Genomic DNA, 21408 nt, shown 5'->3' with positions numbered 1-21408 from the left:
AAAATTTGACGCTGTTCCGACGTCCATACTTAACATTGGTACGCCTCATATAGCAGGAGTTACTTTACGCTGGGAAAAGCCTAACGTAAACGGCGTATCTGTAATGCGACGGCCGGGCGTACGTTCGTGAATTGGCGTATCTAGCTGATTTACATATTTCTAGGCGTAAATCAGCGTACACACCCCTAGCGGCCAGCGTAAATATGCAGTTAAGATACGACGGCGTAGGAGACTTACGCCGGTCGTATCTTATACAAATTCTGGCGTATCTGATTCTTTGAAGATACGACGGCTCAGACTCAGAGATACGACGGCGTATCTGAAGATACGCCGTCGTATCTCCTACGAGAATCTGGGCCAAAGTTTTTGTGTGCAAAGACACGCAAAGGCATTGTGTTAATATTGGGGTTGGTTTACTAAAAGCAAATAGGCGGTTTACTTTGCAAGGGAATTTTCCCTTTTCTTAGAGAATAAGGTTACTCGCAATCCAAGGTTCCACTGTACTAGATTGGTTAATGGATTGCATTGACATATATCACTATATTGTTTATATGAAATATTTATACATTGTAGTATTTTTCACCTATATAATTGTTTTGAAAATGAATCCTGAGGAAGGGAGAGGCCTTTCCCTCACAATGCCCCCCCCCCCCCCCCTGCACAGCCATTTACTGAGAAGATCAGTGTTCTGCTGTTTCTCCACCCCCAGCTCTCTAAGTCACTTATGCTGCTAATAACAGAGGTCACGTGATCATCTATAAATAAAGGTATTTATCATTTTTTTACATCGACACACAAACGTTTTGTCTTTTATTCTATTTTTAATTAAATGTTTTTTTTTTAACAGGTAAGAGTTCACATATACTTTAATGAGGTAGTAAGATCTTCCACGGGTTTAATCCCATTAACTACAGAGTCCATTTCACCGTCCATGGGAGGCTCTGTGCTCTTCCGTTTCAAAGGTAGACATGCTCTTGAAATGATAATGTATTTATTTATAAGCAATGAATAAACTGGAGCATTTCAGTAGGGTAATTAGCATTTTAAGAAGTAGAGGTCAACATCAGAATCCTGTATTTGTTGTAATAATAGGTTTCCTCCAAAGATTGAAAGAGGAAAAAATAATAGGTTTCCTCCAAAGATTGAAAGAGGAAAAAATAATAGGTTTCCTCCAAAGATTGAAAGAGGAAAAAAATATATGCAGTAGACCTTCGTCCCGGATCGCTCGCAGCGGGGGGTGGGGGGTCCCGATCGGACCCCCGACCCGCGGAAAGGCAAGGACGTATATATACGCCCTTCTGCCTGTCCGTGCCATTTTGCGGATGTAAATAGTCGTGCGGCGGGCGTTAAGTGGTTAAAGACCCCTCAAGTATGGGAAAATGTCTGTTGAGGAGCCAGAAATATTCCTCAAGTCATGTTGTTAACATAACATATTTGTGGACTGTGTGGTGTAAGCCATGCCCAGTTGTCTTTTGCTAAACTGCCCAAACCCTCCCACTGTCTTTATCTCCACAACATTAGACATACATTATTCTGTACTCCAAAATATGAACTATGAAGGCTAATTAGACTCCTCGAGATAACACAGGAAGTGTACACAGGGCAGATACTGTATGAATTTTAGACATGATCATTAGGTAATATTTTGCACTTATTGAACAGATATGACAAAATGCTGTCAAATGTATATTTAACAGACCAAAAGGGAGTAGAATAGGTCCATGGCTAGGATTTATATACACTTTAAAGTGTTTGTAAACCCATTACAACCACTTTATGCTAATGGTAGGCCTATAATAAGGCTTACCTGTAGCTACCCAGCACGATTTAGGAGATATCCCCTGTCCCCTGCATGTGCCGATGTCATCTGCACATGCGCACTAAAGCAAACTGAAGCAATGGAACGTATGTGCCGTTGCTTCAGTCAGTGTGCCGTTAATGACGCAGGAGTGACGTCATCGCGGCTCCGGCCAATCACAGCACCGGAGCCCGCGTTACCCGCAAGTCACTGCGGGAGAGATGTCGCCGCCCGGAGGGGGGTATGAGGGCCGCTGCGGGGGCTTTGATGTAAGGTAAGTAATTCAGAATGAACTAGTATGCTATGCATACTAACCGTGTTTCCCTGAAAATAAGACCCAGCGTTATTTTCCAGGAGGGCTGCAATATAATTATATTACAGAAACACACATTGTACATTATATAATACTGTAATAGAGTGGATTATAGGATTTTACAAGTATTTTAACTCAGTTCACACTGGGGATTCCTGACAGGCAGGGAGGGAGAGGGGGAGAGAAGACCGCACATTACATGGTAAGACCTACCCCGAAAATAAGCCCTACTGTGTTTTTTGTTGCAAAAATTAATATAAGACCCAGGCTTATTTTCGGGGAAACACAGTAGCTCATTATGCCTTTGTCTTGCACGTTTTTTTTTTTTTTTTTAATACAGTTTACAACCACTTTAACACTTTATCTGCCCACATATATTGTAAAGTTTTGCCTAGCATTATACCCCAACATTTACGCCATAACTAACTGCCAACAACCTGACCCTGCTCACTAACTAACCCTTGCCTTCAGTGTAACACTCAAGCCTCGTACACACGATCAGTCCATCCGATGAGAACGGTCTGAAGCACCGTTGTCTTAGGTTAACCGATGAAGCTGACTGATGGTCCGTCACGCCTACACACCATCAGTTAAATAACCGTTTGTGTCAGAACGCGGTGACGTAAAACACAACGACGTGCTGAAAAAAACGAAGTTCAATGCTTCCAAGCATGCGTCGACTTGATTCTGAGCATGCATGGATTTTTAACCGATGGTCGTGCCTACTAACGATCGTTTTTGACCTATCGGTTAGGAATCCATAGGTTAGTTTTAAAGCAAGTTGGCTTTTTTTTAACCTATGGGGCCCACACACGATCGGTTTTGACCGATGAAAACGGTCCATCAGACCGTTGTCCTCTGGTTAACCTATCGTGTGTACGAGGCCTAAAACTTCACCCGTTAACACTACTTTGCACAGTAGCAGGTTTTAATATAATCAAAATGGGCATCTGCCCAGGGCCCCTGACCCCAAGGGGCCATTTGAGATGCTAAAAAAAAGTTCTGCACTTTGTCGCTCCTCGTAGTAAGTCAAATGCAGCTCCCCAAGTCTTTGGACTTTGTTTTCCCAGAAGGTGATCAGCACTGTATAGATAATGATTTCACGCACCATGTTTATGAAGTACGGCCGTGTACCAATGTACAGCCATTGCTTTCTGTGGGTGGTTCTACACAGCACCTGTGGCTCTGGGCAGAGCAATACACCTGGATTTTCCATTATATGGCTCCATGAGCTGGAAAACATAAAACTGAAGTCACTCCACTTGGATATTGCCTTTCTTCCATATCCCTTTTGTACAGCTCCACATTTCGACGTCTCCTTTTTCCCTTAGGCCAGAGAACTGAATTTGGGATGAATTGAAAACTGGTGATCTGATTACAGCCATATGGATACATGATGGGCTTCATGCAAGTGTCCCATTGGTTGGTGCATTACCACTATAATTGTTATTATGATCCAGTGCACTTTGGTTGTTATGATTCAGTTGACGTATTATATCTTACTTCTTGGATATTCAAAGCTGGTAAGTATTGGTAGTTGAATGTGTTCTGTTTTATACAGTATATCCTGTGACGTATAATAAATCTTATCTTCAAGTTGTTTCATTGGAAATAATCCCAAAGGAAAACCTATAAATAACAATATACAAACAGTTAAATACATAAAACACACACACTATACAGCAGTGGCGGCTGGTGCTCAACATTTTTGGGGGGGCGCAAACGGAAAAAAAAATTGCAGCCTCACTGTGCCCATCAAATGCAGCCACTGTGTCATCAATTGTCACCACTGTGCCATGCCTGTGCAAATCGCAGATCGCCGCCATTACTAGTAAAAAAAAAAAAAAAAAAATCATAATTCTGTCCCCTATTTTGTAGGCGCTATAACTTTTGCGCAAATCAGTCGCTTATTGCGTAAAAAAGGCCGATACGTAAAAAAATACGTATCGGCCTTAACTGAGAAAAAAAATATATATATTTTTTTTTTTAAAAATGGGATATTTATTATAGCAACAAGTAAAAAATATATATATATTTTTTAAATTGTCGGCCTTTTTTTGTTTATAGCGCAAAAAATAAAAACCGCAGAGGTGATCAAATACCACCAAAATAAAGCTCTATTTGTGGGGAAAAAAGGGCGTCAATTTTGTTTGGGAGCCACGTCGCACGACCGCGCAAATGTCAGTTAAAGCGACGCAGTGCCGGAAGCTGAAATTTCGCCTGGGCACGAAGGGGGTTTATGTGCCCAGTAAGCAAGTGGTTAATGGATATTCAGAAAACTTGTTCTTACCATTAGTGCTTGCCAGCCTTAGATACAAGGTTGCTGTATATGGCTCTGTCCTTATGAGTTAATTGCTGTTTAAAGAAAAAAAAATATCAGAGTTTACTTGGACTGCAAATGTCAAACAGCTTAGTGCAAATGTCTGATTTAAAATTATATGAGAGATTCTTGGGTTGCTTGCACCTGCATTTAAAATAAAACATCCAAAATGTATTAAAAATGGAAAAACAAAACACAAAAGTCAAAATTCACAGAAATAATTTTAATTGTATGTTTGCATTTTTTTGCAGTAGCTGCTTTTTTTTTTAAACAAAATTTCCTCCTCAAGCGTTAGTCTAATATGTGTTGGATACACCAAAAGAGCAATGACAATTCCATAATTCCTGACTTAGGGCCAGATTCAGGTACATTTACGTTGCTCCGCGGCAGCGTAACTTATCTGATTTACGTTACACCGCCGCAAGTTTACAGCGTAAGTGCCTGATTCACAAAGCTCTTACCTGTAAACTTGCGGCGGTGTAACGTAAATCCGCTCGGCGCAAGCCCGCCCAATTCAAATGGGGCGGGCACCATTTAAATTAGGCGCGTTCCCGCGCCGAACGTACTGCGCATGCTCCGTCGGGAAAATTACCCGACGTGCATTGCGCTAAATGACGTCGCACGGACGTCATTGGTTTGACGTTAACGTAAATGGCGTCCAGCGCCATTCACGGACGACTTACGCAAACGACGTGAAATTTAACATTTTTAGAGCGCAAAAAATAAAAAACACAGAGGTGATCAAATACCACCCAAAGAAAGCTCTATTTGTGGGGGAAAAAAGGACGTCAATTTTGTTTGGGTACCACATCGCACGACCGCGCAATTGTCAGTTAAAGCGACGCAGTGCCGAATCACAAAAAGTGCTCTGGTCAGGAAGGAGGTAAATTCTTCCGGGGCTGAAGTGGTTAAGAGATATGTCACCAATACAGATACAAATGTTGTGTACTTATTTATTTATGTTAAGCGTTTACACTGAAAGAATAATAGACACACTTTTTTTTTTTTTTTTTAGACCAGTGATGGTTTTAATTATTAATTGCATCTGGCACAGTTCAAAGACTGGATAAATATGCACCTAGGCTGCCCCCTACCGTTTTATTGAAATATTGCACATGATTGTAAAATAGATCTTTGCATTCATCCATAAAATAACTTACTATTTGTCTATAGCTTTATTAAAAGGGATTTTTCTTTTTTTGTAAATATACTATATACTATGTTAGCTTACTTACTGTCAGACGCGAGTGAGGAAGAGCCGATCAACAGCTCTTCCTGTTTACATCGTGATCAGTCGTGATTGGACAGGGCTGATCACGTGGTAAAGAGCCTCCGCCGGAGGCTCTTTACCGAGATCAGAGATGCAGGCAGATCACCGATCGCCGCGCTGTGCGCCCCCATGGGCGCGCGCCGGCATGCTATCCCGTAGGACGTCAAAATATGTCCAGTCAGGATAACAGAACCACTTCCAGGCAGGGATGGACTGGCCATTGGGACTACAGGGAGTTTCCCGCTGGGCCGATGGCTCAGTGGGCCGGCTTTCTCTGTCTCTCCCTCCCCGCAGCGCTCACCTGGGGGGAACAAAGAAGCAGGGGGAGGAGCAGGGGGATGACAGAGGAGCATGGGGGGGAGGGGACAGACAGCTGACTCAACAGCTATGGCCTGGGAGTTTCTCACTTCTACCTAATCTTGTCCCATAAGGGGGGGGGGGGGGGCACAGAACTGATTCGTTGCCCCGGGTGAAATAATGTCTAGCTTCCCAACTGGTACTGCCTATAAGAGTACCAGTACCAGCCGTTCTACTCTAATAAAGTAGAACGGCTGGGGGCTAGTAAAGGGGGAGAGGGGGTGTGGGAGTTGTCCGGCCGCCGTGGGAGAGACCTGTCAAAGTGGGCCAGTCTGGATGAAGACCAGGGCCGAATTTCTGTCCCAGTCCAGCCCTGCTTCCAGGACGTCAATTGTCTATTGACCGGTCGGGAAGTGGTTAACCTTTTCCCATCCCAGCCATAGTAATATGACGGCCGCAAGGTGGCTCTGCCATCCCGGGCGGCCGCCATACGATGTCCTCGGCTTCCCGGGAAATGGGTAATGTAAACCAATTCATCAATAGTAAGTGCAGAGTTATTACCTGAGTTCCGGGCAGGGCTTGAGGAACAGTTACATTTTCATAAACTGGGCCTTCTGGAGAAGAAGAACAATTTAAATTGTGATACAAAATCATTTTAAAAAACAGTAAAATAAACAAGCAATGATTAATTTATATATACAGAACATATACAGATTGGTCAGAGCACAGACATTATTTTAGGTTTGTAGGAACTTACCGTTGTTTGCACTGATTGGTTGCCTGAAAAGGAAATAGGTTGTGAGTTTCTAATATGGTGAAATATATTTGTAGCATATAGAGGGATGCATTACAAAGGTGTTAAGAATAAACATCTAGAATGGTACAGTGACAGGACAGCCACCTGACAATATAAGTGAATGAAGCCTCGTACACACGCTCGGTTTACTCGGCAAGAACCAGCAAGCAAACTGCTGGAAGAGCTTTCTTGCCGAGTAAACCGAGCGTGTGTACGAGGCTTTCAAGTTTCTCGACAAGAAAACTGCCTAAAATCTCAATGAGAAAAATAGAGAACCTTCAAGCCCTGTACACACGGACCAGAATCTCTTGGAGATGTACAGACACTCCATTCAAAAGAACCGTTTTACTTTTGAGATACCGTATTTATCGGCGTATACCGCGCACTTTTTTGCTCTGAAAATCAGGGCAAAATCGTGGGTGCGCGATATACACCGATACCCGCTTTCCCGCGCCGAGTTTGAATACTGCGCTGGCATATACCGAGCGCAGTACACCCGTGTATAGTCGGGCAGTCTCGGCTCCTCCTGCGCTCACGTCCTGGACGTACAGGACGTGAGCGCGAGAGTAGCTGAGCCTGCCCGACTATACACGAGTGTACTGCGCTCGGTATATGCCGGCCCAGTATTCAAACTCGGCGCGGGAAAACGGGAAACGAGCGGGGAGGACGCTGCAGAAGGACGCCGGACCTGACGAAGAGGACACCCGAAGCCGCAGACGGACGCCGGACCCGACGAGGCCGCCGATGGATGCCGCGCAAGACACCAAAACTGTAAGTACAAAAATCTTTTTTCCACAGGAATGCGGGTCCACTTTAGGGGTGCGCGCTATACGCCGGAGCGTGCAATACCCCGATAAATACGGTAAGTAAAACGGGGGCTGGGGGGCCGGTGATTGCCAGGTGTATTTTCACCTAATGCATAGGATGTATTAAGGTGGTAAAACACAAACCGTTACAACCCCTTTAAGCAAATATTTTTACTGAAAGAAACTGGTTCATTCAGTGTCTTTTGTTGTGATTAGCTGTGATTGGCCAAAGCTAATCACATTGTACAGATGGGCTGTGATTGGTCCTGGCTGTACCATGTGATCACTTTAACCAATCACAACTAGCAACACAATTGTATACAAGTGATGGCATGAATGGAAGACTATTGTTTACAACTATCATGTGATTGGTCACAGCGATCACATGGTACTGGAAGCGGGCTGGTACAGGGATCAGTCATCGACTGTGTCTGGTGGACAGATCCCATCATGAGAGGTGCACTGCAATGATGTTGTATGACGTCCTCCCAGAACAACAGTGCGCCTGGCCGTCATTGTACTATAGGCCGGGCGGGAAGGTGTTGAGTGAAATGAACTTTTGTACCAAGAACTCCTTTGTACACATCCAAGACTTTCATTTAGCTAGAACTGGAAAGCTGTATGATAATCTACTTACATCGTAACTTCATCCTGTGTGCTACACTTCTTTTTGTGTTGTCTGTGTCTGGCAAAAAAGTAAGCTAACACAGCGACAAGAACCAGCAGTAACACAACTGCAATTCCAATTCCAATTCCAAAGATAATTCCATTGTTGGATGTCTCATAGTTAGTGTCTGTCAATTCTGAAAAAAAAGAACAGTGACACAATATACATTTTTGTATAATAAATGATGAAAGTGTATGCAAAGCCAAAACCCTTTTTATTGTTTTTGGATAGAATGCAGAATGATTAGAACCTCTGTCAGGTTTTTATTGCTATCCCCTGTTGGGGAGATTCCCTCTCGATATTGGTCCTGATGTCTATTGTCTCCAGTACAGAAAGTGAAGCGAAACAAAATTGACGTCCTTCTTTTCCCACAAATAGAGATTTCTTTTGGCGGTATTTGATCACCTCTGCAATTTTTATTTTTTTGCGCTATAATAAATATCCCCTATTTTTTTTTAAAAAAAGCAATTGTTTTCCTTAGTTTAGGCCGATATGTTTTCTTCTACATATTTTTGGTAATACAAATCGCAATATTGATTGGTTTGCACAAAAGTTATAGGCCCAGATTCTCATACGAGTTACGCCGGCGTATCTCCAGATCTGCCGTCGTAACTCTGAGTGTGAGGTGTCGTATCTATGCACCTAATTCTTAGAATCAGTTACGCATAGATTTGTATTAGATCCGACCGGCGTAAGTCTCTTACGCTGTCGTATCTAAGTTGCATATTTGTGCTGGCCGCTAGGTGGCGCTTCCGTCGGTTTACGCGTCGAATATGGTAATGAGCTAGATACGCCGATTCTCAAACGTACGTGCGACCGGCGCATTTTTTACGTTGTTTACGTAAGGCTTTTTTGGGCGTAAAGTTACCCCTGCTCTATGAGGCGTAAATGAGGCGTACCAATGTTAGGTATGGACGTCGGAACAGCGTTGAATTTTTCACGTTTTACGTTGTTTGCGTAAGTCGTCCGTGAATGGGGCTGGACGTAGTCGACTAGGCTTTGAGCGGGTGCAATTTAGTTTGAAAATTCGACGTGATACTGAGCATGCGCACGCATATATATATAACCATCTTCTGAAATTCGAAATTCATATAGAATGAACTCAAATTCGAATAGAAAAATATTAGAATAGAGCAGAAAAAAATATATTTATATATAAATACCGTATTTATCGCGCTATAAAGCGCTCCCGCGTATACCGCGCACCCCTAAAGGGACCCCGAATCCTGTGAAAAAAAAGTTTTTTTTGTACTTACAGTTTTGGTGTCTTGCGCGGCGTCCATCGGCGGCCTCGTCGGGTCCGGCGTCCTTCTGCGGCTTCGGGTGTCCTCTTCGGCGGGTCCGGCGTCCTTCTGCGGCTTCGGGTGTCCTTCTGCGGCGGGTTCGGTGTCCTCTTTGGCGGGTCCGGTGTCCTTCTGCGGCGTCCTCGCTCGTTTCCCGCGCCGAGTTTTGAATACTGCGCCGACATATACCGAGCGCAGTACACTCGGGAATAGTCGGGCAGTCTCGGCAACTTCCGTGCTCACGTCCTGGACGTACAGGACGTCAACGCGGGTAGCCGAGCATTGCCGACAATACACGAGTGTACTGCGCTCTGACACTCGTGTATTGTCGGCAATGCTCGGCTACCCGCGCTGACGTCCTGTACGTCCAGGACGTGAGCACGGAAGTCGCCGAGACTGCCCGACTATACCCGAGTGTACTGTGCTCGGTATATGTCGGCGCAGTATTCAAAACTCGGCACGGGAAAGCGGGTATCGGCGTATACCGCACACCCACGATTTTTGCCCTGATTTTCAGGGCAAAAAAGTGCGCGGTATACGCCGATAAATACGGTATATATTATTTTTCTACTCTTCTAATATTTTTCTATTCGAATTTGAGTTCATTCTATATGAATTTCAAATTTCAGAAAATAAAATTCTGTTCTTTATTATTCTTTGATTTTCATTCTATTGTTTTATTATTTTATATTCTATTTTATTGTATTCTTTTTTAGAAATCGATTTATATTTTTTAGATTTTGATTAAAATTTGCTTTCAATTTTCATTCGAATTTGTTTTCGAATCGAATTGTTTTCAAATTCGATTCGAATAGAAGTTGGTTTCGAATTCGATCGAATTTCGTCCGCGGGTTTTCGATTCAAAAACGTTCGTTCGGATTCGGTTAATTCGTTAATATTACAATTCGGGAATTCGTATGCATACGAATGTCCGAATAATGAAAAATTTGTCCGAATTTCGATTCGGAACGAAACGAAATGCACATGCCTAGAGCTGAGCAGTATTAATTTTAGGTAGGGCGTCACTAGCACTTTTGTTGACACAGTGCATTGTTTAATATTGTAATTGTTAGATACAATTACGGCATTAAAAGCTTATAACTTTTTTTTTACATTTTTGCACATTCCTAGAACATTTTTAGTGCACCACATAAAAGCCTTGTATGCTATATGTATGTGGATGCAAATTAGTTTTAATGCAAACTGGTTATCGAGTTATTGTCATGTTAACACATTCTGATGCTGCTACAGTAAGGTAGAACTGAGCATTTAGGCACCTCTGTTCACCAAAGGGTTAAAGGCTTAGGGCCAGATTCACATCCGATCGCGTATCTTTGTGCGTGCGTAACGTATCTGATTTACGTTACGCCTCCGCAACTTAGACGGGCAAGTGCTGTATTCTCAAAGCACTTGCTCCGTAAGTTGCGGCGGCGTAGCGTAAATCGTCCGGCGTAAGCCCGCCTAATTCAAACATGCGCCGTCCGTGGAATTTCCCAGTGTGCATTGCTCCAAAGTACGCCGCAAGGACGTCATTGGTTTCGACGTGAACGTAAATGACGTCCAGCCCCATTCACGGGCGACTTCCGCAAACGACGTAACTTTTTCAAATTTTGACGCGGGAACGATGGCCGTTGTTACGCTGCACTTACGCCACCTTATAGCAGGGGTAACTATATGCCGGGAAAAGCCTAACGTAAACGGCGTAACTTTACTGCGTCGACCGGGCGTACGTTCCGGATTTCGCGTATCTAGCTAATTTGCATACTCAATGCGGAATTCGACGGAAGCGGCACCTAGCGCCCAGCGTAAATATGCAGTTACGATCCAACGGCGTAAGAGACTTACGCCTGTCGGATCTAACTGATATCTATGCGTAACTGATTCTAAGAATCAGGCACATAGATACGACGGCGCAACGCAGAGATACGACGGCGTATCTGGAGATACGCCGTCGTATCTCGACTGAGAATCTGGCCCTTAGACTACCCAGAGTTTACATTTTGGTAATGGAGAGATGGTGGTGGTTTGAATCACCAACTAGCAACTTTTCTGATCTGAGCTATACCATAGCAAAGTCTTGGTTATGTTTTTTTAAATACACTCTTCAAAAAACAAATCCATTTTTAGGTGAAATGAAACTCAAGTGACAAAACTCTGCTGTGCAAATCTTGGTGGTGTAATACAGCATTTAGCAATACTGTCTGTAATAGAGCAATACCATCGACCAAGCGACTTCCCATTGAGACTAACATCACAACTTCAAAGTTTCTTTATATATAGCTAGATTCAGGTAGCCGGGCGCATCTTTGAGGCGGCGTAGCGTATCGTATTTACGCTACTCCGCCGTAAGTCAGAGAGGCAAGTGCTGTATTCACAAAGCACTTGCCTCCTAAGTTACGGCGGCGTAGCGTAATTGGGGCCGGCGTAAGCGCGCCTAATTCAAATGAGGATGAGGGGGCGCGTTTTATGGAAATGATTGGTGACCCGACGTGATTGACGTTTTTTACGAACGGCGCATGTGCCGTCCGTGTACATATCCCAGTGTGCATTGCTCCAAAGTACGCCGCAAGGACGTATTGGTTTCGACGTGAACGTAAATTACGTCCAGCCCCATTCACAGACGACTTACGCAAATGACGTAAAAATTTCAAATTTCGACGCGGGAACGACAGCCATACTTAACATTGACTAGGCCAGCTATTTGTTCGACTAACTTTACGCCGGAAAAAGCCGTACGTAAAAAAAATGCGCCGGGCGCACGTACGTTTCTGAATCGGCGTATCTATTCATTTGCATATTCTATGCCGAACTCAACGGAAGCGCCACCTAGCGGCCAGCCTAAATATTGCACCCTAAGATACAACGGCGTAGGAGACTTACGCCACTCGTATCTTAGCCTAATTTAAGCAAATCTGGTTTCCAGAATACGCTTAAATTTAGGACGGCGTAGATTCAGAGTCTACTGATACGCCGGCGTAAAGCTTTCTGAATCCAGCTAATAATGTTTACCACAATAACAAAAAACCTAACACTGAGGCCCCGTACACACGAGGGGACATGTCCGATGAAAACGGTCCGCGGACCGTTTTCATCGGACATGTCTGCTCGGAGATTTCTGTCTGATGGTTGTACACACCATCAAACAGAAATCCCCGCGGACAGAGAACGCGGTGACGTATACGACACCGATGTTCTCTGACGCGGAAGTTCAATGCTTCCACGCATGCGTCGAATCACTTCGACGTCATGCGCGGGTTCTCGGGCAGGCGGACATGTCTGATGAGTCATACTGGCCATCGTACATGTCCGGCGGACATGGTTCCAGCGGACATGTTTCTTAGCATGCTAAGAAACATTTGTCCGCTGGAAACCTGTCCGATCCGCCGGAAAATTGTCCGGTCGCCCGTACAGATGACCGAACATGTCCGCGGAAACTGGTCCGCGGACCAGTTTCAGCAGACATGTTCGGTCGTGTGTACGAGGCCTGAAAGTAATAGAATATTAGGAACTTTTGGCTCATGGGCATATTTGACTATTTGGCACCTTCATGGCAAGGATAGTTTACTGCGGGGTAAAGAAAGTTTACCACATAAGATGTGCTGCTATGTTGGCATAATTGGTGGGCATGGTGTACATGGTATTCATTTGCTATTAACTCACAACTGGGCGGGCTCAGGGCACAATGCTCTGCGCCCCGAGCTCACTGTTTTTTTGAAACCTATTGAAAATATAAAAAATGGAATCCATGCGTCTGGCATGTAGATTAGAGACCCGGGCGCATAGATGGGGGGGTGGCGCCGTGCGTCCCAATGGATGGGCTGCCACTGCCTACAGGCTTTAGTGATAGAATTCTGCTCTGGTTGCCGATGATTCTTATACTTACCGAATGTTTCATTTACAAATATGGAATCCATGGCATTATACCGTGTCACTGTATTATTGGCCACACATGTGTAAGTCCCCTCATTCTTTTTCTCTACCCGAAGCTGGCTCTGCTGTTTTTTTAGATTTGTCCCATTTAGTCTCCAATGGTAAGTGGCTGGTGGGACAGAATCAGCGGAACATTCTAATACAATGAAAGAATTTGAAGGTGAGCGCTTGACTTTTACTTTCACGTTTTCTGGGCCATCTGCAATATCAAAAAATTCTGTGTCAGAATAAAAGGGCAGAAGAGAAACAACAATTTTAACCACTTCAGACCCGCGCTATTGACAAAAGACGTCAACAGCGCGGCTCTCAGGTGCCAAGTGAGCGTCTTTGGACGTCTATTTAAAAGCATTACCCGCGCGCGCCACTGGGTGGCGCGCAGCGGGTAAACACTGTCCCGGCGCATCGCTGAAGAGCCGATGCGTGATGTCTGCCGGGTACACGCGATCGTCGGGAACACAGCATGGACGTGGAGCTCTGTGTGTAATGATGGGGTGTAAACACAGAGCTCCACGTGCTGTCAGAGGAGAGGAGACCGATCTGTGTCTCTTGTACATAGAGACACAGCATTGGTCACCTCCCCCAGTCAGCCCCCTCCCCCCACACAGTTAGAACACACCCAGGAAATACATTTAACCCCTTCCTCACCCCCTAGTGTTAACCCCTTCCCTGCCAGTCACATTTATACAGCAATTAGTGCATTTTTATAGCACTGATCGCTGTATAAATGTGAATGGTCCCAAATTTGTGTCAAAAGTGTCCGATACGTCCGCCGCAATATCGCAGTCCCAATAAAAATCGCAGATCGCCGCTATTACTAGTAAAAAATAAAATAATAAAAAAAAATCATAATTCTGTCCCCTATTTTGTAGGCGCTATAAGTATTGCAATCCAGTCGCTTATTGCGTTTTTTTTTTTTTTTTTTTTACAAAAATACGTAGAAAAATATGTATCGGCCTTAACTGAGAAAAAAAATATTAAAAAAAAAAAAAAAAATTGGGATATTTATTATAGCAACAAGTAAAATATATATATATATTTTTTTTTAATTGTCGCTCTTTTTTTGTTTATAGCACAAAAAATAAAAACCGCAGAGGTGATCAAATACCACCAAAATAAAGCTCTATTTGTGGGGAAAAAAGGACGTCAATTTTGTTTGGGAGCCACGTCGCACGACCGCGCAAATGTCAGTTAAAGCGACGCAGTGCCGGAAGCTGAAATTTCGCCTGAGCACGAAGGGGGTTTATGTGCCCAGTAGGCAAGTGATTAACTAAGTGATGCAAAAATATTTAGAAGATTACTTCTCTATCATTGTCCTGGTGACAACCCTAAATTTGGGTTTTTCTTTCACTCTCGGTGATAATGGAGGAGATGGTGAATCTCATTAGCGGGGGCACAGACAAAGGATAAAAACATGACAGGGGTTCTAATCCACTCTATCCAAAATGAAAAATAAATCTTGCCTTTAGTTATACTTCATGGAGACATCAGGGGGCTTTTGGGCCCCCTATGGTCACCTTTGGACCCCAATGAGACATTTACATTATTGCTTCCAACTTGTTTACAAAACTGAAATTTACAGTTTTTCTCTGTCTGATCATTACCGTTGTGTTATATCTCTATCAGATCTGTGCAGAAATCTAGCAATAACCTCTTCCGGACCAGCCAACGCAGTTTTTCTCCTGGGCGAAACAATATTACCTTATGTCACTTCGCCTTTTGGCCTTTTGGCTTAGGTGGCACGCGCGATGGCCACCAGGCACCCGCGATCTATCGTGAGTGAGAACTGGCATCTGGGTGTAGACTCATCCCCTTCATCCCGGAAGATGACACAGCAGTAGTGGTTGGAACCATCATCAACTCACGACTCGACTACGCAAACTCCCTCTACTTAGGACTACCGAAATACCAGATTTCACGTCTACAAGTCGTCCAGAACACGGCAGCCAGACTGGTAACAGGTAAAAGACCGTGGGAATCTATCTCTCCGGTCTTGAGGTCCCTCCACTGGCTGCCCGTACAGGACCGGGTGACTTTCAAGACGCTCTGCCTCACCCACAAATGTACACAAGGAAACGCTCCTCAATACTTAAGCGAGAAAATAAAACCTTACGTCACCAAGCGCGTGCTCCGGTCAACCAACCAAAACCTACTCCAAATCCCTAAATCACGCTACAAATCTAAGGGAGAACGTAGATTTGCAGTCCAAGGCCCCCGGCTTTGGAATGCTCTACCCACGACCATCCGCTTGGAAGAAAACCTTCAGGCTTTTAGGAAAAAACTAAAGACCCACCTCTTCTAATGGATCAGGACAACACTGGATGCAAAGCGCCTTGAGGTGATTAAGTTCGCATTTGTTGCGCTATACAAGTTTCTCACTCACTCACTCACCCAGATGCCGGTTCTCTCGGGGAGAGGAGTCAGGTCGCGTGTTCATACGAAGTATGAACACTGATCTGTCATCTCTCCTAGTCAGTCCCATCCCCCCCACAATTAGAACACACACTAGGGAACACTGTTAACTCCTTGATCACCCCCCCCCAGTGTTAACCCCCTTCCCTACGAGTGACATTTACACAGTAATCAGTGCATTTTTATAGCGCTGATTACTGTATAATTGTCAATTGTCCCAAAATTGTGTCAATAGTTTGATCGGCTCCGGGCACACGTTGCGTGCGCGTGCCCCCTAGTGGCCAAAACAAAAAGCGACTTAAGGTAACGTCGATCTGCCCAGCTGAGCCAACCTGCCGCAGTAAAACTGCGGCGGCTGGTCGGCAAGTGGTTAAAGTCAGTATAGTTTTTGTTTTAGGGTTAATACAACAGTCATGGCTACTTACACGCTACGGTTATTGTGACTGGATCACTGTACTTATTACTGCCAGGGTTATTAGCCTGGCACCTATAATCTCCTGAGTCCAAACGTTTAATCCTGGAGAAGGAGGCAGTCCTGTTATCTGGAGATAGAGTGGCCCTAGAAGGGAGAGTGGCCCCAGAGGGGACCCTGCTCCATACTATCCTCTCCGCATTAGTAGAAGTACAGGTGAGGGTGACTGTAATATTTTCTTTGGGAAGTGAGGTAGAGGTTTTGATTGTAGGTTTACCAACCGTGTCTGTAGAGAGAGAGGAAAATGTTAACAGTTAGACTTTATGAAGGCCTTTCTGGATAGACTACACAATTAATGATCCCACAAACAGAATTTTTGACAAATAAAAACAAAGGCCCAGATTCTCAAAGGTCTTAAAACGGCGCAACGCAATGTATGCCGCCGTAAGTCCTAATCTGGGCCGTCGTATCTATGCGCCTCATTCTTAGAATCAGTTACGCATAGATATCCATTAGATCCGACAGGCGTAAGGCTCTTACGCTGTCGGATCTTAAATGCAATTTTTTTTTTTGCCGCTAGGTGTCGCCTCCGTCGTTTTCCCCGTTGAGTATGCAAATTAGCAAAATACGCAAATTCCCGAACGTACGCGCGGTCGACGCAGTGAAGTTACGACGTTTACGTTAGATTTGCGCCGCGTAAAGTTGCCCCTGCTACAGTATATGCGGGGCAACCGATGTTAAGTATGGCCGTCGTTCCCGCGTCGAAATTTAAAAATTTACGTTGTTTGCGTAAGTCGTCCGTGAATGGGGCTGGACGCCATTTATGTTCACGTCAAAACCAATGACGTCCTTGCGACGTCATTTGGAGCAATGCGACCTGGGATATTTTCCGGACGGCGCATGCGCAGTACGTTTGGCACGGGAACGCGCCTAATTTAAATGCTCCACGCCCCCTACCCGGCTCATTTGAATTAGGCGGGCTTGCGCCGGGTGATTTACGCTACGCCGCCGCCGCAACTTTAGAGGCAAGTTCTTTGTGAGTAAAGCACTTGCCTGTAAAACTTGCGGCGGCGTAACGTAAACCAGATACGTTACGCCCGCACAGCTTTACGCCCAGATACGTGAATCTGGGCCAGGATCTTTTTCATCTCTCTTTTTGTAACTAAAAATGGTATGTTGACCAAAAATTGTAAGTTTTGGCTAAAAGATGGTCAGCGCTCTGACTTCTAACAACTCTTCGTAACTCCTCAGGGGAAGGTTTATCTCTTAGGTTCCACCTCTTTTGTTTTACAGGCACAATCTGTGAAATTCATGAGGAGTGTCATAGATACTCTTCAGAATCTATCTGTGGGCAGAGGCAGATTGATAGGAAGAGTGAGGTTAGGGTCATTCTGGCGGGAAGCACTGCTAGATCTGTTGGGAATTGTGTGTTGTCTCTCCTTTGGTCTTATGTGATTTCTATGGTTTTTGTACTGTATTGGTTTTATGGTGTTATATTGTTGTTTTATTATTTGATTTTAATTGTGGTACATATTTTATATTGTTACTATGTTAATTTATGCCTGTAACACTCGGTCCTGTTGTGAATTGTTAAGGTCTGGAAGCGTTTCGATACCTTCGGGTGATTCTACGCTATACAAGCAATAAGCAATAAACAATAAACAATAAGAATCTGTTTCACGGTAATGGCCAACATGGAACAGATCTATGTACATGTCAGAAAAATCAGGGCTTTTTGTTCAGCAGGAATGTGGAGGAACGCAGTTCTGGCACCTCCCAAACTAAATGTATGCAATGGAAAGAGGTGCTGGGGTATGCTGGAGAGTCTATTGATGCTGGCTGCTGGGGGATATATTGTTGCTGGAGGGGATCTATTTTTGCAAAGGAAGGGGTTTATTGTTGCTGGGGAGTGCTTCTGTTGCTCGTGGGGAATCTATTGATGCTGGGGGTCAGTCGTTGCTAGGAGGTATGTACTGTTGAGGAAGGAGTCTTTGTTGCTGGCTGCTGGATGGTCTATTGATGCTGGCTACTAGGGAATCTATTGTTGCTGGAGGGGATCTATTTTTGCAGGGGTTATATTGTTGCTTGGAGGTGGGTAGGGGCAGGGCTGTCTTAATAAGAGGGCACACCTGGGCACTGCCCAGGGGCCCCAACTGCATGGGGGGCCCCTGCACTTTCCCCAAATCAGCTGGTCCTTGAGCCCACACTGCCCCGAAAATTGGGGGCCCCAAGATGGCACTGAGAGTGATAAATACACAGGGGAGGCAGTCTGCCTCCTACCTACTTGATGTCTGTTTACCTGCACTGTCATCATTGATTTTCTGATATATAACTCACCATAGATTTTCAAGTATACAGTCATATTTTTTTGATTTGTATCTGTTTGTATCATCACTGTGTAATTCCCCTCATCAGTTCTATTTAGGTTGGAGATCTGTAGAGATCCATTGGGGAAAGTTGTCATCCTACTATTGTTGTACAGAGGTCCAATAATATTCTCATCACGAAAATATGTTGAGTTTTGATAATCTATGTCTGCTTTTGGTGCTTTATACCAAGCAAAAGACTGAATTGTTCCAGTAATCCCAGTAACACTCAGAGTGACAGATCTCCCGATGACCGGATACCGAGGGATCAGCTGAATTTTTGTCACTCCACTGGACACATCCACCAACACACCGAGGAGAACTGCAAGAGAAAGCGATAATCTGATTGTACAATCTCAACCATCAACTACTGTGTTTCCCCGAATATAAGATCTACCCCGAAAATAAGACCTAGCGTTATTTTCCAGGAGGGCTGCAATATAAGCCCTACCCCGATAATAAGCCCTAGTTTAAAATGCTTGTAAAATCCTATAATCCACTCTATTACAGGAGTATATAATGTATAATGTGTGTGTTTCTGTAATATAATTGCGGGGAAGAGAACTCCGGCGGGTCACAAAAGCGCAGAGCGGCGCTATAAACGAAGGTATTTGGCACAATTATATTACAGAAACACACAGGGCCAGATTCAGAAAGCATTTACGTTGGCGTATCTCCAGATACGCCGCCGTAATTTCAAATGTGCGCCGTCGCATCTTTGCGCCGATTCACAAAGCGAGATACGTCTAAAAACATGGCTTCAGCCGCCCGACGTAACTTGCCTACGCCGGCGTATCGTGGGCGCATAGTTACGCTGGACGCATTCGGCGTTCCCATTATAAATATGCAAATGACCTAGATACGCCAATTACGAACGTACTTGCGCCCCGCGTATTAATATACGCTGTTTACGTAAGGCGTACAACCGGCTTAACTTTACCCCTCATAAAGCAGGGGTAAGTCATGTTAAGGTATGGACGTCGGAACGACCGCCGAAATTTACGTTGTTTACGTAAGTTGTAAGTGAATAGGGCTGTGCGTAAGTTACGTTTACGTCGTAGGCAGTGTTCGACGTATCTTAGGCATTCTTTTGAGCATGCGCACTGGGATACGTCCAAGGACGGCGCATGTGCTGTTCGTTCGGCCCCTCATTTACATGGGGTCACGGCTCATTGTAATACAACACGCCCACTGCCTTGATAATTTGAATTAGGCGGGCTTACGCCGGCCCATTTACGCTACACCGCGTTAACTTAGGGCGCAAGTTCTTTCTGAATACGGTACTCGCCTCTCTAAGTTACAGCGGCGTAGGGTAGAGACATGAAGATTCGACATAGAGAGACATGAAGAATCGACATAGAGAGACATGAAGGTTCGACATAGAGAGACCTGAAGATTCGACATAGAGAGACATGAAGATTCGACATAGAGAGACCTGAAGATTCGACATAGAGAGACATGAAGATTCGACATAGAGAGACATGAAGAATCGACATAGAGAGACATGAAGATTCGACATAGAGAGACATGAAGGTTCGACATAGAGAGACATGAAGATTCGACATAGAGAGACATGAAGATTCGACATAGAGAGACATAAAGATTCGACATAGAGAGACATGAAGGTTCGACATAGAGAGACATGAAGATTCGACATAGAGAGACATAAAGATTCGACATAGAGAGACATGAAGGTTCGACATAGAGAGACATGAAGATTCGACATAGAGAGACATGAAGGTTCGACATAGAGAGACATGAAGATTCGACATAGAGAGACATGAAGATTCGACATAGAGAGACATGAAGATTCGACATAGAGAGACATGAAGATTCGACATAGAGAGACATGAAGATTCGATATAGAGAGACATGAAGAGTCAAATTTTTTTTTTTTAAAGATTCTTTTGAATCTTTTTTTTTCGGGAGTAACTAAATACATTTATCTTTCGGACGAAAACGAAATTCCGAAACAAAATATTTCAGTGTGCACATGTCTAATATAAACAAGACCGAGAACATTCTCAGTGAGTTTCTGTTGCTAGACTTACCTGACACAGAAGTCCAGGAACCCAACTGGTGTTGCTTGAAGATCATTTTCTCCGGTTGCTGGTCGTTATATAACACTCGGATCCCAGCACCTCCTCTCTCTGATTCTCAGATCCCTCAAGCTCCCTGGATTCCTTTTATTTTACCTAGATCTGTAAATATCCAATTGTGTTGTTTAACATATCTGTCGATCTTCAGTGTCCGTGCCCCTCTCTATGTCCTGGGCATCGCAATACATGATTCATGCAATATGGGAAGTCATGTAATCCTTTACAATAAGCAGTTACTCCACACCAGTCTCAAGAGAAAAGGGGAACTGACAACAAATTGTCGTTCTTCCCTAATAAATAATACAACACAATTGTGTTGATTCATTTAAACAAAATAACAGTTTTTGTGTGCAGATACATAGACGATGCAAAGGCCTGCGCATTCCTTTGCTGATACAGGAGTTGGTTACTAAAGGCCAATAGACTGTTCACTTTGCAAGAGAAATATAAAGAAAAAACTGCGCTAGTTCAAAAACGAAGTGTCTAGCTGCTACAAACAAACAAACAAAGCCAGCAAAAATAGTAAACAAAAAATGTAGCGCTAAAAACCAAAAACTCCAAAATATGTGGTACCATGTGAGGTGACAATATTCGTATAAGAGTGCATATACATGAACCACTAACATATATATATATATATAT

General features: G+C 44.1%; 1 protein-coding gene across 1 annotated transcript; it reads right to left on the bottom strand.

Moving 5' to 3' along the window:
* Positions 1 to 4545: 4545 nt before the first annotated feature.
* Positions 4546 to 21027, bottom strand: LOC120915797 (carcinoembryonic antigen-related cell adhesion molecule 1-like). The gene is made up of 9 exons (XM_040326595.1): positions 20719 to 21027; positions 18639 to 18989; positions 16315 to 16587; positions 13383 to 13679; positions 13094 to 13114; positions 8238 to 8403; positions 6756 to 6778; positions 6560 to 6612; positions 4546 to 4575 (listed from the first exon to the last, which is right to left on the bottom strand). Exons 1-9 carry the CDS (start codon positions 20762 to 20764, stop codon positions 4546 to 4548), a joined length of 1260 nt encoding a protein of 419 aa, XP_040182529.1. The 5' UTR covers positions 20765 to 21027.
* Positions 21028 to 21408: the final 381 nt, after the last annotated feature.

Source organism: Rana temporaria, chromosome 10, assembly GCF_905171775.1.
Source record: "Rana temporaria chromosome 10, aRanTem1.1, whole genome shotgun sequence".
NCBI lineage: Eukaryota > Metazoa > Chordata > Amphibia > Anura > Ranidae > Rana > Rana temporaria.
Note: the sequence above shows the minus strand (reverse complement) of the source record. Positions and strands in the feature narration are given on the sequence as shown.